The sequence below is a fragment of the Amia ocellicauda genome, chromosome 3, assembly GCF_036373705.1.
Source record: "Amia ocellicauda isolate fAmiCal2 chromosome 3, fAmiCal2.hap1, whole genome shotgun sequence".
In the NCBI taxonomy this organism is placed as follows: Eukaryota; Metazoa; Chordata; class Actinopteri; order Amiiformes; family Amiidae; genus Amia; species Amia ocellicauda.
Window position 1 is genome coordinate 50,899,916 of NC_089852.1, and position 16,683 is coordinate 50,916,598.

The 16,683-nt window shown below is 37.3% G+C and overlaps 1 protein-coding gene across 3 annotated transcripts in view; it reads left to right on the forward strand.

The window, feature by feature from the left end:
• LOC136746956 (1,4-alpha-glucan-branching enzyme) overlaps positions 1–16,683 on the forward strand; it is a 374,922-nt gene that overhangs the window by 234,123 nt on the left and 124,116 nt on the right. For 2 of the 3 annotated variants that reach the window (XM_066699866.1, XM_066699865.1), the window contains exons 11-12: positions 1,516–1,626; positions 3,074–3,245. In XM_066699866.1, the coding sequence (XP_066555963.1) occupies positions 1,516–1,626; positions 3,074–3,245 (283 nt within the window). Of the gene's footprint in view, positions 1–1,515; positions 1,627–3,073; positions 3,246–11,702; positions 12,415–16,683 lie in introns of those variants that run through there. The other variant, XM_066699867.1, reaches the window with a different exon arrangement.

Below are 16,683 nucleotides of genomic sequence, written 5' to 3' on the forward strand. Positions count from 1 at the left end.
ACATAAAGGTTCTGATGAATTCTGCTCAATCAAATTCAGACCCAGACGTTAATATGTTAGCAACATGCAAGTTCTCTATGGAAAAAGGAAAAGGTTGCATCTACTACGACTATGAGCCAAAGTCATGTGCTTTTCTTTTGTTAAACGTGGAAAGCTGCTGTCTCCTCATTTATCAGTTTTTATTTATTTCAGAAACACCACGTGACAGCTTGTAAATTCAGTATGTGAAAAACATGAGTGTTATGCTCGGCACCTTTTAGAGCATCTCTGTGTGGAATCAAAGTACAAAGTCTCAACATATCAACAGTCATATCATATATTTGAATACTGAGATCACTTCCCTTTACTCTTAATAGAATCAAAATGCATCCCCCAGCATACTATAGTTTATATACACTTACTGGAAGCTGTGTTCACTCTGTGTGTTGAATTATGTAGGTATATATGTAAGTATGTATGATTTTTCTTTGTTTGATTTACTGAAATGTGTCTTTTTCCCAAGGTGACGGTGTCTGTAGGCTTAAATTAAATTTTCCATCATTTTTGTCTGACATTACTACCTCAGAGACCTGTCTGAAACCGTCCGTGTCCACTGTTGTGTATTCCTGCAATTTTAAGTGCCCACAGACATGTCCTTGTCACAGAGATAGTTAGTACAACATGCAACAGAATGGGCTCTGTCTACACAATGTGACTTAAGAGCTTTGCCCATGTAATACACCACATGTGTCTTTTCCAGACAACAGTGATAATAGGATGCTGTTTTTTTCTTCTATACTCCAGGTCCTGCTAGATATATGGTTATCTTTTCTAAGTACAGTAATTGTCAAGGTGGTATTCAACTGAACAGCAGAGAGGCCCGTTACATGCACAACAGTTTTTTCACTTAATTCGGATAAATTCAGCCATTCAGAGCACCAGGAGAATTCCTAATAAGTTTCCAATGACATAAAGCACTTGATATGTAATATGTGTTTGTACTCCTTACAGAACAGGAGTTTAACATTTAACACAAATGCCCCAAAATGGCTAATATTACCGCTGAGTGTACCATTGAGTTTTAATGGTGGAGCTAGAAATTTGAGTGACACAGGCCAGCCCACTGGTCCACTCCTCCCTCTGCAGCTAGGTGGTGTTATTAGGGCCTGGTGTGTGAACTTGCGTGTGTTGGTGGGGCCTGGGCGGTGGAGTATCCATTGACCAGTCTGGGTCAAAATCTAGGGCCATTTTTTAGTCCCAGTTCGTTCCTGCTTCCTTTGACTATTTGTATACATGGTATGAAGCTAATACCAGGCACAGCATTTTGGAAACAAAGCAGTTTACTGCTGCAAAATCACAAAATGTTCAGCCTGAGTCCTAGGTGTGTTTCCTGCCCTTAATGTGCAGTGTACAGAGCTAATGGAAAGAGTCTCATTGCAGGTCTGTTTGTATCTGTCCCGATGTTTCCACTCTTCTTTTTGTGCATACACTCCCACACTTCTAGAAAACACTAAACTGTCTGTTCTGTCTTTGCAGATTATAAAAGAGTTTAAGGATGAAGACTGGAATGTGGGCAACATCGTTCACACTTTGATGAACAGGAGATACGCAGAGAAATGTATTGCTTATGCAGAAAGCCATGACCAGGTAACTTGACAGCTTTTGGATTTAATAACACACTGCCATCCAAAATGTCAACAGAAGAAATGGCGGTGTGTGGCTAAGTTCATAGTAGCAATCAATCCCTTTCTTCCTTTTTTTAGAAACTGTCAAAGATCGCATTCCTACCCTTTTCTCCTTGTGCTGGAACACACATGTAATACATGTGAAATGCAGGGTTATGTTGGTGCCACACGTTTAAAAAAGGAGAAACAGTACAGTCAAGGCTCAATATATATTTATTCAAAAGAACTTCTTAAATATAAATTAATATTAGTGATTGGATGTTCTGTAATGCATATATACACAGATCAGCCATAACATTATGACCACCTGCCTAATATTGTGTAGGTCCCCCTTTTGCCGCCAAAACAGCCCTGACCCGTCGAGGCATGGACTCCACTAGACCTGTGAAGGTGTGCTGTGGTATCTGGCACCAAGACGTTAGCAGCAGATCCTTTAAGTCCTGTAAGTTGCGAGGTGGGGCTTCCATGGATCGGACTTGTTTGTCCAGCACATCCCACAGATGCTCAATTGGTTTGAGATCTGGGGAATTTGGAGGCTCTGACCCAGTCATCTAGCCATCACAATTTGGCCCTTGTCAAAGTGGCTCAGATCCTTACACTTGCCCATTTTTCCTGCTTCTAACACATCAACTTTGAAGACAAAATGTTCACTTGCTGCCTAATATATGCCACCCACTGACAGGTGCTAACGAGATTATCAGTGTTATTCACTTCACCTGTTAGTGGTCATAATGTTATCGCTGATTGGTGTATATATATTGAAATTATAAAGTTGCTGGCACTACAATTGTATTAATAAACTGTAAATGTGGGGTGCTCTGAGGAACATGTTAAAGTCGAAACGCATAAGCATTGTTTATAGACACTGTCCATCCTTTCTTTGAATGGTTCTTCTATTAGAGGATAATCTAATTTGCCTATATACTATATACTTACCTTGAGGCTATGGTTGGTTTTATGGTATGGAGTATAACTGGTGTGGATATAAAGTTAAAGGCTATCATTGAGAGTTGTGGTACTTCAATAATTTAGTTTGGATTCAATCAAACTTTAACCCACCTGCCAAATCACAAACCCAGAACTTGACCCTAAGTTTCCTCCTACCAGTGGGCACTTGCAAAGGAGAGACAACATTATGTATTAGATTTGTAATGCTGAATTATTTTTGGGGGTCAGATTTGTATTTAATCTCTTCAAATAACAACCTATGTCCTTGCATTTCTAGAACATTTGGATGGTAAGAAATATGCGCATGAGATGGTAAAAGTAATGGGATATAGTGAAAATGTGTCTGGTGGCAGGGAACAACAAGAAAACATCAGAGAGGGTCACATTGGAAGCTGTATTGCTTTTAAAAGCTTGTGAGATGTCAACATGCTTAACTGGCTACACCGTTCCATTTTTCATAGGCTCTGGTGGGTGACAAGACATTAGCTTTCTGGCTAATGGACAAAGAAATGTATACCAACATGAGCGTCTTCACACCCTTTACTGAAGTTATTGATCGTGGTATCCAGCTGCACAAAATGATTCGTCTCATCACACATGCTCTCGGTGGTGAGGGATACCTGAACTTTATGGGTGAGTAATATGGTCGTTCCTTATGGTTAAAAAAAAGCTTTTTCAGTTTTTGTTTTTTGTTTTTTTGCTTAGTGTGCTTTCTTGCTTATAGCTGCTTTTTAAGATTGCTGTAACTTATTTCTTTTCTTTTTACTTCTTAAAAACCTTTTACCCTGTCTTTGTTGTTTTTTGTTTGATTTTGTTTTTTATGTTCTGCTGACACTTTAATAATAACACTAATAAGGCATCTTCTTGTGTTAAGTCTCTGGTTCTATTTTAGGCCTGTATTTAATTGCCTGAAATTTGCAATTAGGTTTTTAATATAATCAGGGATCTCCTGCACCAGACAATATCGCTTTTGTCATAATCCAGGTGCTCCTCATGCTTTACAGAAAGAACAAAGGAATTATGAACCTGAATTGTTATCTTGCAGAAACAGTTGAAACTGCCTTGCAGCTGGAACATATTTGAACTTAAGCTAATTAGAATAATAGATCTTAAACCAAAAAATGTCTGTATAGAAAAAAGGAGTAATGTTTTATAGTACGGTTATATCTATAGCATGTAATAAGCACTAATATATATATATATATATATATATATGAGAGAGAGAATTATTAATATGATAACTCATAATAGCATTATTAATGTAGTTATTCACTACACAATAAGTAAATATTCTATGTATGCTCTCAGGAAGATGAGATTTATGTTTTGGTCTGGTTTCTGATTCTGAAGGATTAAAACGTATATCAAACTGCCTTGTGACTGCTTAAACTTCTACTTTCTTGGAAGAAAATATGAAGGTAAAGGTATATAAACATATTAATTATGCATTAAAAGGTTGCCTTCTATAATGTTTATATGGATTGGTTCCTGCATTTATCTTAATTACGTTTATAATGTTTGGCACTCTATCTTGACATCTTTACAACATTTTTGCAAAGGTGGAAGCCAGGTCTTTAGTAGAAGCTGTCACCTGGGCTTCAGAAACTGAGACAAATAGTGTCCTGAAAGTAGTGACTTAACCAATGGGGATTATTGGTCTGTGCAATCCTTACTAAACTGTGAAAGAATTGCCATTTACTTTCATTCTTCATTCGGTGAGAAGTCCTTAGTTCCTAGCGAAAGAGGCTTCAATCCATAAAATATCCAATTGCATTAAAAGACTTTCACACAATAAAAGAGGCATCATTCCAGAGCCTTTAATTTATATTTTTGCATGCAATAAAGGGAATTAAAAGGTTACACCTGTATGTGGACTGAGGTTCATCGAGTGTCTATGTCTTGATGTTGCAGAGGAAACTGGGCTATCCACAGTGTTTTAGCCCCCCCTTGTGATATGGTGATTTTTTTTCTCCCTTTTTATTTTAAAAAGAAGCATTGGAAGTAGTTCAGATTTAAGAGAGTTGTATAAGGCATTTGGATTCAGATTGAGGTATCTGTGTGATAATCAAATTTGCCCCTTTCCAGTGTCTTTGATTCCTTGATTGCTTGATTGTCTGCATTTAGTTTTGTCGTTATTTTATATTGCAGCTATATTTATTCTGACAAATAAATAAACCATTCAGTAGCTTCCATTGCTTCTTGTTTGTGTGACACGTCATGAGCAGTGACCTCACCGGTTTAGCAAATTAGTGCTTTATTTCGGGTGGGTACTACAGCTTGCAAATGGCTAGTCAGTAACAAAACTGAACTGATCATACATTAATTACTTATTGAGATTCTCAGAATTAAAGTATGTATGTCAGTTGTGTGCATTACTTGGTAAAGACAGAGAGGGGGTAGTGCAATGGGAGCAGAGGGGATGTTTTCTATTTTATGGTACACTGCCTCTTAACTTCTCACATCAGCACTTTCAAAGTAAAAGCAGGCACAGATGACAGAGTTCTGGAAGCTGTGTGAAGATTTCTCCCTAAGAGAGGATTTTTACTCCAAAGAACATCCTCTCTTTAACCCAAACACACCTAATCAATGTTTGTTAGAGCTGCAAGACCACGGGAGGGCGGAGTGCTCCTGGCATCCCCTGGAAGCAGTCCAGTAAGGTCGCTGTGCTCCCTGGCTCCCTTCTTAACACACTGCCTGGCCACACTGAGTCCCAACGTTTTCAGCCCCTGGTGTCACTGAAACAGTCAATTCCTCCTTTGGCTTTTTCAGATGCATTAAAGCTTATGCTCGTCAGCTCCTTTCATTAAGAAACAGCAAGAGCTCGAGTGACTGCAGAGCTCAATTACAGGTCGGAATTTGTAGAATCATTCAGGGGGCTATTGACACAGCCCACCATGTTCTACATGCCCAGTCTTTACAGCATGCTTTCATTTGCACAGACTATACAAATGTCATAACGCGGGGGATAACAGCGCCGCACTCGCAGAAATGCTGATGCCTTTCTAAATGTCCCTGCATTATGTTGGGAGAGGGGGTGGTTAGGGAAACACTTTCTGAGGATACTGAACTGAGCTATGTATTCTACTGTTAAGATTGGTTAATATGGCTAAATACATTCAAAAAACAAACTTGTCTAGTTGTTTTTGTTGTTTTTTAAGGTAAAAAGTATATATATGTTTTTAATGAGTACAATTATATATAGTGGAAACCTTAGTTATGATCCTCTGAACTGGTAATGATATTCACTTGATATTCACTATTCATTTCTCAGCTAACATAACACAAAGGATGCACTGAATAATGCTCATGGGATCAATGTATATAAATACAATAAACACAAATTTACAGCTGAGCATTATAAACCTACCAACAATCGTAACCCTAATTAAGTGGCCTTTTGAAATTTTTTTTTTTTACATTTTTCTAGGTTGCATCCTTCCAAATCTAAATGAAAAGAAAAAACACTTTGTGATTGGCAGCTTTTTATTTGATTTGATTTTTTTCCAGAATATCTTTAGCAGATTGAAATTTAACTAGGTTGCAAAATAAATACATGAGCAGATGTAGAAGAAGTGAATTAGAGCATTCCAGTTTTGTGTGGGCAAGATTACAAACGCATGTGTGCTAAATACAAAATTCAGAGTTAAATGGCCAAAGCCTATTTAGTGGATCCACAGAGCCATTCCTATTTTAGTTCTGAGGGAGGAGAGGAAGTTTTTGAACACGTTTGTAGATTCGAAGATGAAACAGGGGGCAGTGCAAGGTTTAGGCCTGTGTAAACTTCAGTGTCTAGTCAAGTAAAAAAGTGGTTAATATGTTATGCTTTTATGCTTTGGGGGCTGCATTCCTTGATTACTGTTGATGCTTTTTGCACGAGGATATTAAAAATAAAAGCATTTAAAATTCCTTAGAAAACAAATAAGGAAACGCACAGCTGTGAAAAATAAGATATTTATGAGATAAATGTTGGTTGCTTTCATACAAGACTTCTCCATTACGTACACCTTAAGAATGTTTTTGTTTTAATTATTATTATAAAACATTATTTATATATTAAGTAAAACATACTAATCAGAGTCACTTCATCCTTCATATACATATTGTTTGACTTTATTTGTCCCCATTTATTTGGTGGTTTATATTTTGCAGTGTCCTATTGTCCTGTCCTATTCTACAGACTCTTTTCTGTTTTTTCAGTATGTATTTTACAAATACTGATGAGGTCCACTCTATATATGCAATTAACCTGTATTTTAATTGATAGAAACTCACATTTGTCCACATTTGTGGGGCAGGATCACAGAGTAATATGGTATTTACAATTAGATACCTTGTGAGTTAAGTTGTCAGAGACAATGTGTGTCAAAGTGACAGACATTAAGGGATACTGGATACTTGACTGTAAAAGGCACGCTGTCTAATATATAATCATGCATCCGACGAAGGCACATGTTCAGACCTCAAATTCGAACTCAAATCTCAGGTACACCTCGAAGTCCCCAATGCACACAGCCCAAACAAGCAGCTAATGCTGTAGGTCAGAAGGCCCCAGACTCGGGGAATTCATAAATTCCTGAGAACCCAAGTGAGAGAGAGATCGCTATAACAGGCTCATCTACACAGTGCACCCTGTTACATGCTGTTAAAATCAAGACTGAATGCCAAGAGATGTCAATAATTCAGTAGCAGTAGTCCCACCATTTAGCTAGTGTGGAGGGGAAACCGTGGAACTTCAAGTGGGGAATGGGTTCAAGTTGCCATGTAAACAGAGCTTACTCACCAGCTGTCAATCTGAAACTCTATTGCTTCTAAAGCCTTTCCAAATGATTTTGCTTCCATATCAGAAAACTGGTAAATAAGCAGGAAAGAGAATGTATTATTTTTGCCTGCTTTACATTTTTTTGCCTTCTTGTTTCCATTCCCTTCGAACTAAATTCATTTCAGAGTAATGCAAAGGCTGCTAGTATGGGCCTCTATCAGGTAGATACAGTGGAGGATATGAGGGGAGTTTCTGATAGCATTTGATGATGAGTATGGTTGATTGCATCCAGAATTCTTTTCAGAATAGTGTATCTGTTTACAACTGATGCTGAATTCCATTTGTAGGTATATCTAATGTAAACGGGAGATCTTGTTCCTGATGAAATAGGTGTAGGAGTATTGTACCGCCTTTAAAAAGTATTTATGCACAGGAAGAAGAATGAAAAGAAAGCCTTTTCATTTCACGAGAAATCACCTATTTTAAGGAACAACCTTGTGTAAGATAACCAAACATACAAATACAGGGCAAGTTTCAGCTGACTCCGTGGTGTCTACAGATCCAGAAGTGACAAGCCAAATGTCTTTTCAAAGGCAAGGATATGCCATTTGTGCTTTGTTCCCCCGGGTGTTTTCTGTTGACACTCTGCGGTTGCACTTTATATTGGAAGCAATCTTTATGTTCTCATGAGGGGCATTTCGCAAAGTGATAAATACAGCTTGTATAAACTGCTGACAAACCTGCTCTATATTTAGGATGTGTTTGCATCCCTGTTAGCAGAGGATTGCTTCCATTGATTCCTTGTTGCCTGAATCCATCCGTACAAACAACTTGAAAACTGATTGAATTAGCCTTTTATCCAGGCCTAGGTAAAAGTTTATCCTATTGTTCCTTGCTGTTAATTACTGCAATGTAAACTGCGTTTCTGCTCAGGTGTGTGTACACTAGATTAAAGACATTGTATATTTTATATGTATAATGTATTAGACCAAGAGATGCAGGAACCAGTAGTCATCAGAATATGATGTAATGATGTTGGTGAAAAGTCTACTCTTTGCCAGTTGTGTTTTAGTTTCAAACAAGGAAAGTAAAGTATCTGCATTTGAAATTATTGGTGTGGGGGGAGAGTAGTAATTTTACTTGGGAGACATGAAGCTGGTTAGTGATTCTTGCAACCTTATCTCAGCTATTTTATAAGGACAGATGCATTGCTGAATGGCAAAATGGAAAAATTGAGAAGGAAAAAGTGTTTTCCTTCATTTTAGTGGTGAAGGTGAGACCAGTGGCGTAACACAAAATGCCAGGGGCCCCCTGCCAAATATGGTGGGGGGCCCAAAGTGCATCATCACTGCTGAAGAGCCTCCTCTCATATAGCACATACACCATACCAGTACCATACCAGTTATGAATGCAACAGGGGAGTGATCATTCAGTGCACTAAAACTAATCAAAACACATGTGCTTGACTATGAAAGAAAGAGTTGATGGGCTAGCACACCTGTACATAAATAAGGACCTCAAACTTATTGATGGAGATGTTATTGATGAATTTGGGAGACTTGCATTCGCCTAGAAACTCCTATATCAGCAGCGGAAAACAGCCGAATTCCAGTGAAGATGCATATTTCTAGCCGGCACAAATCCCAAATTGTGCATCTTCATCCCTTTCAATTACAGAGCTCCATCATAATAAATCTCTTTGATTGAGCACCAGAGACCGCATCTAAAAAATGTCAGTTGATATGCGATTTTTCCCCTTGTGAGTCCCATGGTGAAGTATGGTTGTGAGGCAACGTTATGTTTGAGTCAAAATCTGCCTGATTTAATGGATTTCATGGTGATTTGTGGCTATTTATTGACTTCGAAATGACTAAGAATCGCCCATTTCAAGTATTACATTTTCAAAACTTTCTGGGGGAGGCCCCACAGACCCCCCATGAATTCTTCATTACTCCTAGCTTAGCTTAATCCTAGCTATAAGTTGATTCGGCAGAATCCAGCAAACCATTAAATGTACTGTTTAAAGATGATCTACAGTGAACTTTTAACTGATCTGAATAGGACAATGTGCACTTATGGTCGGCTCTATGGACTGCGTTCAGCAAATGTCCTGTTGTCTGCAGTTCTCCATTGGCATTTACACGATTTAAGGTATTGCCTCTTAAATGTCCCATTCTCTGTGGAGATGCCTTAACTCACTCTCAATCTCCAGTGAGAATCATTGCATTACTAACTGGAGGATAATTATTTCCCTTCCTTAAACCAACACACAAACAAATAGAGGCAAAAGATCAGATTTCAATTTGAGATCTATTTGCTTAACTTTACATGCACCTTTGAAAGACCCCCATATGCGATAGCTGCACTCAAACAGTCATCTCAGGCCAGCCAGATTCTTCCTGTTGTCACCAGCCCCCCATTTGACAGGACTTTGGGTAGCAAGTGCAGTGGAGATGGTTCTCCTCTTGCAAGCCTGTTGAAATGTCAAAGTGAATGTGCTGATCTCTGTGGGTCCCTGACCTGAATTTTAAAAACCTGGACTTCTATCTCACCTTACACATCACACACTGTGCTGAATAATTGGGCTCCTCTGCTGTGTACTGTATGTTTGTTTGTTTTTATTTTTGTTTTTAATTTATTTTTTTTCTTCATCTATCAAGAGTTCTTTACAAATTTCCCTTGGCTGCCTTGGAATGAGCAGGTGCTTTATAAAGAGAGGTAGTTTATTTAGGCAAGGAAATTATGTATGACAAGCGTGGCCAAAACATTCAAAATTCCCTTAGGGTATGAAGAGATACATAAGATTTCCATATTGAAAGGGTTGTGAAGTGCACACGCAACTGCATTGCATATTGCCGACAAATTCCACAGGGTGTGTTGGCAATACCTTTGTAAAATATTGATACCTCTAAACGTGCATTGAAATCATTGCAAACAACGGGAGAGTTTCCATGCAAATTCCACAAGCAGTTGTTTGTTTTTTTCATATACATTCATTGCTTATATTTTAAGAGATCCCTTGTGGAATTCTTGTGCTATAAAAAAGCATATATTTTGAGAAATGTCTGTCAAAGCTCTTATAATTTTCTACAAAGCTTTTTTGTATCGTATTTTCAGTGCTGATGTCAAACTGCTGATGTAACTCTTTTATCTTTTATTATTTGTATTGTTAGTTTCTTTTCATTTATATATTTAATTGTGATGGATTTATCATGTTTGAAATGTGGGGAGATTTTTTTCTTTTACATTTGTTTTTATGCACACAATCTTTGCCCAAAATAAATGCAGCAGCAACTGTTACGTAATAATAAAAAAGCATGAGAGTTGAAACTGTCAGGAAAAATGAGGAAGAGAGAGAGAAAATTATTGGTGGATTTTTATATTTAAATTGCAGAATATGTTCTACTTTTATACCACCTAGGTAGAAATATCTATTTATAATTCAATCTGTTTTAGGCATCTAACAGCTTGAAAAGGATCTAGATAATCTATTTTCAAGCATCTTAATTTGGAGTCAACAAGGATGCAAGTGTCACCCTTACCAATTTGAGCCAATCGTCATGGGAATTTAGTCAGAGACAGTTTGCAAGCCCACAATAAGCTCCATCTAAATTCACACACCTGAGCACCATAGTTGACACTTTTCCTTTTGTACTCTGGTGTCATGAAGCAAATCCTTAGACATGTAGGATAAACTAACTGTGTGTTATGACACAGTACAGAAGCACTGTATTTCTCTATGGTGAAAAGTATAATTGTCTTATTTGAACAGTCAAAGTGGTATTTATGGTAAACCTGTTAATTCACAATACATATAAAATAGGAAAATTTAAATTAATAATTTACTGTTAATGCCTGGATGTCATTGGTTCCTAACTGGGTAATTGAAATCTTGTCTTGCCCATTCTGAGTAGTGATATATTATCAGATGCATATAACCACACAAATATAGGGTTGGTTTCATAACAAATTTGAATGAGAAAGCATGCAGTGTTATGCAATAATTTAAAATAATTTGTTTCTACAAGTGTGGTGTCCTGAAATCATGTTCATGTTTGAAATATTGTTACATTACATGGATGTATTTTCTTGCACTCTGCAACTAATACAAGCATTTATTCTGCACTTGTATATAACCTACTGTTGGTGGAAAAATTACAGTTGCTAAATTTAGAAGGGTTACTATGTGTAAGGTATGGAAAGAGCAGTTTTGTCTGTGGTATCTCATTTGTGATTCAGGTTACCACAGAGAATTCAGTCAGCAAAAAAGATGGATTACAATTGAATTACAATGAAAAGGTTTTTGTTTGTCTACTTGTCTTCTGTTGCAGGTCACATGTGCAGATTTCCGCAGTTTTGCACAGAGCTGCACAATTCCACAGATCCCACGGGTGGAGCAGCGCAGATCTGCACAGAACTTAGAAAATCTGAGCTACATGAACGTGACCAATGATCTCAAGAACTGTATTTAGTTAACAAATTCACTGTTCACTGATCACTGCTTCACTGTGAAACCATTTTGTGCAAGCCTACAACAGCAAAACATCAGAATAACCCAAACAGGTAGAAAAATGTTATGTTGGGTGTGCCAGAGAATGAAACACATACCCAAACTTGGCTACAACATGCAACTTTTCAAAAATGGGACATCCACCCGTTCAGAATCTCATGAACACCCATGCAGTCTTGGGTCCTCTTGGCTAGTCCTCGGGCGGCTCAAGGACAGTTTTCCAGGTCTCGTCCTTGGCCTTGGCCTCAGGGGTGCGGCCTGGGGTGGCCTAGTTTTGAGGACTGTTTAAAATTGCTCAAATTTCTCATACTGAAAACTGATTGCGAATTTTCCTTTTTTAAATTAATCTGTTTTCTAAAAATGTTATTGTGTTAAGTTAAATTAGATGTCATTTATCAGTTTTGTTGCAACACGTGCAAACTCTAGCTGGTCAGCGCACGGGAAGAATAAAAATAACTAAAGCAAAACAACAAAAAGAAAAATGGCGATTTACTTGTTTTATTTTTGCTACAGTCAGTTATAACTGTTTTCCCAGTATGGAAATAGCACATTGTAGTCTTGGACACAAATTATCTTACTTCTTGGTAATTTCTTGTTTTTTGTATAATGGCAAACACAAATGTTTAAAAATTTCACATTGCTGCATCGAAGCAAGCAAATGGAGTGTGAAATGTCTTAAATGCAAGGAGATTGTGGAGATGAAATGGACAATGGATTTAATAACCAATAATTGATCATACCCGTCTTTATGAAATATATATTAATTACTTAAATTAATACAAATCCAGATGTTCCCTACATTCACATTTGAATAGAATAGTGCACTTTGCTAAATGATTCTGACGTGTGGTAATCCTAATATAACGGGGATTTTTTACAGTTTTCAGACTATTTAAAGATTTGTATGGCCACTAAAACCTGACCATATCATTTAAATATCTGATATTTCTGAAAATAAATTGGAAAAGTAAAAATATTAGAATTTTTAGCTTCTTTTAACACTAGAACTACCATATTATACAGCCAACAATCTGGGCTTTGTAATAAAAGTAGTTATTGTGAAAGTTATAATCGTGTTGATTTCTGAAACACGTGATTTTCTACACATCACATATTCATATATTGTTTTCATTATTTGTTTTATTAGCAGATTTGCACCTGATATAGCTGTCGTCTGTCTGTCCTGACCGGCTCAGCAAGTTTCTAATTTTCCTGTGGAATTCAATGTTGATCACGTTGCAAACCCAGGTCTCTGGATCAATGTCTTGATCAGTCAACTGTCTGATCATGAATGCCAATTTATTTTGGTATTAGTGTAAGGCACTGTAGTGTTGAAAAGCATGTTTTCTGCTTTGATACGCAACTGTAATAGACAGAGAAATTTCAAAGCGTTTTCACGTGCATAATGTCATATTTCAGTTTTATGCTATTTTTATAACTGGTTATTTATGTTTTATACGTCTGCTAAGATATGTGCATACCAATATATATACCAGTTTGCACAGTTTATTGTGTGACGTTTATTTTATTCATGTTTATTTTTCATGTTTATGTAGCCTATACGCTGGTTTTGAAAAAATAAGAAAAAAGCAATGTCAATGCAGAGTTTCTGCTCTGAAAATGTTATGTGTGATGTTCATATGTAAAACTATTACATTTTATCCAACTCTTTATTTTTCATTGACGTCACACAGCTGTTTTATAAAGGAGCCGCACATGCGGGCACGGTGCTTGTATGTAACACAAAATGTTGGCGGTTCTAGTGTTCTAGCCTACTAAAATGTTATATATATACAAATATATAGATACATATAGTTGTAGCAATCACTATATTTAATCTGCTCGATGAAATAGAGAACAATTGATCATCGATCAATTAATTAGTTGATTAATAGACCTGATTGAAAAGCAGCCCCGATATATGTATAAAAAACAATGACCAAATCTAACAGATAGACTCCGGGTTTGTATTTTCTCTGTTTCGCCAGCAATTATGTTGTTTTCAGTGCAAGTTTGTGTAATTCTGTAATAACGGTCAGCCATTTTAACAATGCCACTAGTAAAATGAATTGACATCTAACATATTTCCTATATCTTGTATCTGATAAAAAGTGATTAAGAAAACAAATTAAACATAATAATCCACATAACCACCAACCAATAGCAGAAAGTATTTAGGAAATGATTTTGTGTTTGCAAAAAGTAAAATGCTGCCTGTGATATGAATCTGCAGTTAACACTCAACTAACTACCTAAACAGTGTTACATACATGCATATTACCTTTATTATGTAATACTTACTAATCAAACTCATCTCTAAAATTCACAAAACAGGGAGAATGCAGTTCCTCTATATTTTGTCAGAATATATATTTTGTCTGTGTTGCTTTTATGTATGTATTTATTTAATTATTGCTTGACCAAAATAATCAGTATTAACAAAAAAGATTAAACACTAAATGCAATATAACCTAATTACAAGTAGTGAACCACTGTTATAATAAATTGACTAAGGGGGGTGTTGGAAATCTTTATTAAGTAGTAAAACTGAATTAATGCATTGTGATAATCTTGTATTATAAATATTATGGTAATCAGATTAACTAGCAGACTTTGAAATGAGGCCTAATTTCAGATACCTTGGGTCTTGCCCTACAGACTTCGCAATCCTGTTTGAGATTACAGATTGTTTTATTTTATGTGTTCCCACTGTCCTGTAGCAGCAGCCCAAAGACAGGCTTGCCTATTATCCTGTTGACACAAGTAACAGCTCAACCTAAGCCTGCTGTGTACAGCTATGTGATCTCTCTATGCCCCATTTTCCGCTGCAATTAGTACAGAAGTGGTGTGTATATATATATATATATATATATATATATATATATACACTCACCTAAAGGATTATTAGGAACACCATACTAATACTGTGTTTGACCCCCTTTCGCCTTCAGAACTGCCTTAATTCTACGTGGCATTGATTCAACAAGGTGCTGAAAGCATTCTTTAGAAATGTTGGCCCATATTGATAGGATAGCATCTTGCAGTTGATGGAGATTTGTGGGATGCACATCCAGGGCACGAAGCTCCCGTTCCACCACATCCCAAAGATTCTCTATTGGGTTGAGATCTGGTGACTGTGGGGGCCAGTTTAGTACAGTGAACTCATTGTCATGTTCAAGAAACCAATTTGAAATGATTCGACCTTTGTGGCATGGTGCATTATCCTGCTGGAAGTAGCCATCAGAGGATGGGTACATGGTGGTCATAAAGGGATGGACATGGTCAGAAACAATGCTCAGGTAGGCCGTGGCATTTAAACGATGCCCAATTTGCACTAAGGGGCCTAAAGTGTGCCATGAAAACATCCCCCACACCATTACACCACCACCACCAGCCTGCACAGTGGTAACAAGGCATGATAGATCCATGTTCTCATTCTGTTTACGCCAAATTCTGACTCTACCATCTGAATGTCTCAACAGAAATCGAGACTCATCAGACCAGGCAACATTTTTCCAGTCTTCAACTGTCCAATTTTGGTGAGCTTGTGCAAATTGTAGCCTATTTTTCCTATTTGTAGTGGAGATTAATGGTACCCGGTGGGGTCATCTGCTGTTGTAGCCCATCCGCCTCAAGGTTGTACATGTTGTGGCTTCACAAATGCTTTCCTGCATACCTCGGTTGTAACGAGTGGTTATTTCAGTCAAAGTTGCTCTTCAATCAGCTTGAATCAGTCGGCCTATTCTCCTCTGACCTCTAGCATCAACAAGGCATTTTCGCCCACAGGACTGCCGCATACTGGATGTTTTTCCCTTTTCACACCATTCTTTGTAAACCCTAGAAATGGTTGTGCGTGAAAATCCCAGTAACTGAGCAGATTGTGAAATACTCAGACCGGCCCATCTGGCACCAACAACCATGCCACGCTCAAAATTGATTGAATCACCTTTCTTTCCCATTCAGACATTCAGTTTGGAGTTCAGGAGATTGTCTTGACCAGGACCACACCCCTAAATGCATTGAAGCAACTGCCATGTGATTGGTTGGTTAGATAATTGCATTAATGAGAAATTGAACGGGTGTTCCTAATAATCCTTTAGGTGAGTGTATATATATATATATATATACACACAAGAATCATGACATCAAATTAGATCATAGAGTGCAGTTCTACACTCTTGTGCCGTGGCCAGATGCATTGCTAGGAGCGCTTTCAAGTCTATGAGTGTGAACTCCAGGGGTCCAAGTGCAGTGTATCCTCTGTCCTCGTCTTTCTTGGTTTACAAACCCAGTGTCTTATCAGTTTAATATATGTGTCAACTATGTTGAAATTTCACATACATTTGACATGGAAAATATGCATTATTTGAAACAATATTCTGTAATTCCATTCTTAAATGTTGTTAAAGATCCCAGAGGACTGAACTGAATGTAGACAAGGGGTGTATGAACATTTGAGTACCACTCCATAGAAAGGAATGCAGTGGCTCTTAAGTTCACACACTCCCTGTCGTAATATCATTGAAAAGTACGTAGGAATTTGTAGCAAAATAAACAGATCTGATTGGCAGGGTTTCAAATTTAAAAAATGCATTATACTGTGTACACATTATAAACTTATGATGTTTTTAATATCTCATGGGAGGGAATTCAAGATATCTAAGTTAGGTGATCCGAGGGTTTAGTAAGCTATAATAAGTGTGTTACCCTGAGCCAGTGAAGCTTCCTTTGTTCTTTGGTGATTCCCACAGTTCTTGATGTACAATATTGTACATCGCCTTCTCAGTGCAACTTGGAGTAAA